Genomic DNA, 4,563 nt, shown 5'->3' with positions numbered 1-4,563 from the left:
CTCACATTAGCCAGTGTCAGCCTGTGAATGCGAGTTTTCATCCCAACCGAGACTCCGATTTCACTGATCAGTCTTCCCTCTCTGGTTAAAGGTACTCATCGGCGAAATCGACTGCTGATGAAAACCTGCATACACACCTGAGACTTCTGCAGCAGGATCATAATGTTGTATCACTGGTCATATGAAGCACAGAGAGTAAGGGAGTTTAGGGGACGGAGGGAGGAAAGAATTTTATAGGCTAGCCAAACTTTTCTCGGAGGAAGAGTTGCTCGAAAGGTGGAAGTAATCTCATTGGGAGGAGCCAAGGAACCACAATTTTTCAGAGTTCAAGTTAGCTTATATCAATAGGAATATGAATGACATTCATGTTGGAAGATCAGTAGGCAAGATAACTACAGTACCAGTCAAAAGTCTGGACACAACTTCCTATTACCTTAAATGAGATAGTCTATCCACATTTTGAGTGGTACTGTATGTCTAGACTTCTTTTTTCCAGTTAGTAACATGAGATCTAGATTTGATTATAGTAGCTTCCTCATTTCTTACTCTCTTTTCTTTTCTGTCTAACTTTGTACAGCTAGAAAAACTGCTGTTGTGTGACCCTGCCAACTGACATTCCATTCAAGCAGTGCCAGTAAGAATATTTCTACCTCCAGAGCAGCTCCGCCTCTGAAAAATATTTGTACAAGTCAAGCTCTAATCTTCAGGGACTTAAGAGTTGGCCAGATCACATGAGACTGCAATTCTCCGTCTGCTTCTTGAGGTCTTCCAGTGTGGCCTGGGCTTTGTCTTTCAGCTGGTCCATGTCTACGTTCTGGATATTGGACAGCTGGCCCAGCACCGACTGCTTGTGCGCTTCCTCCTGGTTGTCTTCTGCTATCATCTTGGCCAGTTCTGTGGGCAACACCACGTCCTCACCCGCCTGTTGGATCTGGGTCTCGTCAACTTCATTCTGAGGTGGATACATGATTTGGCGCATGGGGAAGGAGGAAAAGAAAGACAGCAACTTTAAAACAAAATGGGTTTCAAATTTCACTGTGGCTTGTGTGTCATTGCCATGGTCAATCCAAAAATGCACTGTGTTCACTTTTCTTCACAAAAGCTGAGTGGGATTGGTTTACCTTTGGTAGTCTGTACTTGTCCCGGAAATGACTCCTAACTGTGGCTCTCTCAGCTTTCTTCTGGGCAAAATCGGCTTCTCGTTCTTGTCTGCAAGAAAGGAAAAAAATGTTGATTTAGGCAGAATTTCTCAGTGCCACAGTACATACGCATTTTTATCTCAGCTTCCAAACTAAGACAGTTAGACAATGTCCTCAATAGTAATCAACAGTGCACTCTTTAACCTGTGGGGGACTCTGGAATAGCAACACTAACCGAGCAACATGCATTTAAAGAGGCACAACCTCCAAAATATTACAAACAGCAAGCATATTAAGTCTGAAACTGACTGTGTGTTCTCTTTATGTGTAGCGCCAGCAGAAGGTGGAGCAGCAGCTGCAGTGATGCCACGGGGAGAAAAGCAGGAAGAAATATTCCGCTCATGTTTAGAAGACCCAGATGCAGTATCCTGTCAGCCCGACACTCCTCTGAGGGCATTTCAAATCCTCTAGGGATATAGACTAGTAGAGGTAACCTACTAACTGCAGATTTCCCACCACCACCACCCCCCCCCCCCCCCCACACACACATACACTATCACAGGTCAACATACTGCAGAGCTAAGTGAGGTGTATCTAACATAGGTATGTCCTCAATTCACTTCTCTTAGCTTTGTAGTATTGTGGCCTTTCTTAAGTGGGAAACTTTGTAGTGATGTTTACAATGTTTTTAGCCTGGGAACCCTGAAAAGAGCTTATTAACTGTTTTTACAATATGAGCAGTTTAAGGTAAAGAGTTTATGAAGTGTAAAAAAAACCCCAATTTTAATAATATTCATAAATCTGTGCATAAAAGGGAGGTGTTATCTCTAAAATTCTACACATCTGTCCAGGAAAACCTTAATCTCTAACCCTGCCTATGTGTGTGTTGTTGTCATTTGTATCCTAAAGCTAGTCTTGTTAACAGTCCAGCCTACAGTATGTGATGCCTCCAGTAGAGGGCAGGCAATGGGCTGCTGGCAACGCTCACTCCAGTCAACCTCACTGAAATATTTATGGCTTCAATGTAGCTCATAATTGTCCCTCGTAAATTGCTAAATTTGCTGAAATGCCTTCGACATCATGAGTCAACAATATGATATAATGCTTAACAAACTTGCTGTATGGCCTGAGGCCAAACATAGCACCAATACAGAGACAAAAGACCACATTTTATCACAGTCAGTGAAATACAGTATGTGCTTAAAACAGAACAAACACCATGGATGATGTTCTTCAAATCGGAGCTACAGTGGCAGAGGTTACATTGTATGCCTAGATGAATCAAATCAGCCGCAGCATTTAAAGGCGTGGGGACACTGGAGGACCACGGGCATGGTTTGCAAAGTGTTTGTACCCAATGTGTCAGAGGAAGGTTGTTTTATCTAGAGATGCAGCGTTCATGGTGCTGTCCATGTGAGCCCGAGTTCACTTTGTATTAACATGAGCGGGCCAAACACCAAACGGCACGTAGGTCCATGTGGCGCTCAATCAAAGCCAATGAGCAGAGCTGTGTGTCTTCCCCTCTCAAGGGCATCAGATGACCAGCGTTGTCACTGTGTCCCGGATGCCGAGGGTGATAAAATGTCTTCATGTGACATGCCAGCATGAGCAACCCACCCCCAACCTTATTCTGCTTTAATCTGAGCGGTATGGGCCTCTCAGTGATCTACGCTCATGTTTAGCACCTCTGACTAATAATTCACTTCCACTGAAGGTCACATCATGACGGCAGAACGTTAAGCATCTCCTCGCCTGGCCTCCTGTAGAACTCAGCGGTCTGAGTTAGGATTTCACTTCCTACTCATGCATTCAGTGTCTGCACATGGTACAGCGAGATACTGTGGTTAAAAGTCATCCAATGTGTCGGTGCTGATGGGGGAAAAATGTTTTTTATAAGAATCTGCCCCCCAGCAAAGAGCATACAGCGCTGTAGCTGCCTACAATCTATGTTAAACTGAAATATATAACTATAACATTCTTTACTCCATATTATTAACATTTAGTTACTTATTTGCGATGACCTGGAGTGTGAACATCTGATATAGGGTGTGGAGTCCTGCTCTAAATTAAGCATCACACAAATCAATAGTGAATTACTGTCTGTTGGGTGAACTCTGGTTTGCCAAATGACCTTGCTGTAATATTATACTGTCCTTCAATGTGCCCAGGAGATAAACATCACACCAAATATTTAAATTATAGGGGGGGGGGGGGGGTCTCACTGAGACACAGAGTAAAGATTAAACAGATCAATCATTACAAAAGAACCACATAGCTTGAATTGTATGTGTACATCATAAATAAACCCAATATAACTAAGAATAAAAGGATTCACCAGTCTTCATTCAGTTTATCCACCTTTTTAGGCTGCCATACAATTTTACAGCATGAAATGATAAAATGATTGCAACCATAATGACTAGTAACTTTTATTACCGATGAGAGTGGGTTAAAAGAAAGAATATTAACTTTATGCTGTTGGTTATTTTGCCTTCTGAGAATCACTGAACAGAGGTTTGACTTTACCCACTTTATTTACCACACAATCCGATTCATTATTCAGCCGCACGCACAGTAATGTGAGCATTTCTCACCTGAGGCACGAATCCCTGTGGACATTTCCGTGGAGGAACGACTCCAGGAAAGCCAAATTAATAGACGGTGGTACGAAAATTTGAAACTAAGAGGCAGAGAGCTCCCTGGGCGAGAGGAGCAGCTGTGTGTGGAGCGCCCGCGTTATTGCATTGATGCGTAAAAAAGCGCACGGCGCGCTGGGAGCACTCTGCTATTTACACACAAAAAACACACTGTTTCAATACGCCATGCTCTCCCTACACACAGTGTATCTTTCCATTACAACTTCACAATCACAAGCTTGAATCATTGCCTTACTTTTCCTCCTCTAACTGTTGCTGATATTGTTCAAATTCCTCTTGAGTCATCCCCTGCGCGGCGGCATCTGATTTCTCCGCTTCGGGTTTCTCCTCCGTCAGTCCGCCTGTCAGATTCTTCAGCTGTCCTCCCATCATGTGTTTCACCATGAAAGCCATAGCTGCGCCTCGGAGTGTCCTCTGTGTGATCGGCTAAGAAGTTGAAGGCTTTTGATGCGCGCTCTTAGATAGAGACGGTAGATAGCCGCTAAGTGATGTTTAAACCAGACGTTTGGAAGTGTTGCACGAGAGCATCTAACTTTCAAAAGGGTGAACGTGAGGAAGAAAGAAACGCTGAAATAATTCCAACGGCGCGTCGGAAGCTGGCAATTTCAGCACCACTGGCCCTGGACAGCTCCGCGCCGTGAAGGATGGAGAGGAGCTGCTCAGTTATGAGTCAACAAGTTTGGCGCTGAACTCTACCAATCCTGTGACTCCGTCCGCAGCCACCACTCCCTCCACCCAATCCCAAGCACCGCCGGACTGGGTGTGCA

General features: G+C 44.2%; 1 protein-coding gene across 1 annotated transcript; it reads right to left on the bottom strand.

Annotated features, from left to right (window-relative positions):
* Positions 1 to 727: 727 nt before the first annotated feature.
* On the bottom strand, positions 728 to 4,189 carry cplx3b (complexin 3b). Its single transcript, XM_053323101.1, has 3 exons — positions 4,032 to 4,189; positions 1,122 to 1,209; positions 728 to 952 (listed from the first exon to the last, which is right to left on the bottom strand). Exons 1-3 carry the CDS (start codon positions 4,187 to 4,189, stop codon positions 728 to 730), a joined length of 471 nt encoding a protein of 156 aa, XP_053179076.1.
* Positions 4,190 to 4,563: the final 374 nt, after the last annotated feature.

This window comes from Scomber japonicus, chromosome 1 (assembly GCF_027409825.1).
Source record: "Scomber japonicus isolate fScoJap1 chromosome 1, fScoJap1.pri, whole genome shotgun sequence".
In the NCBI taxonomy this organism is placed as follows: Eukaryota; Metazoa; Chordata; class Actinopteri; order Scombriformes; family Scombridae; genus Scomber; species Scomber japonicus.
This window is presented reverse-complemented; position numbering and strand designations above follow the sequence as displayed.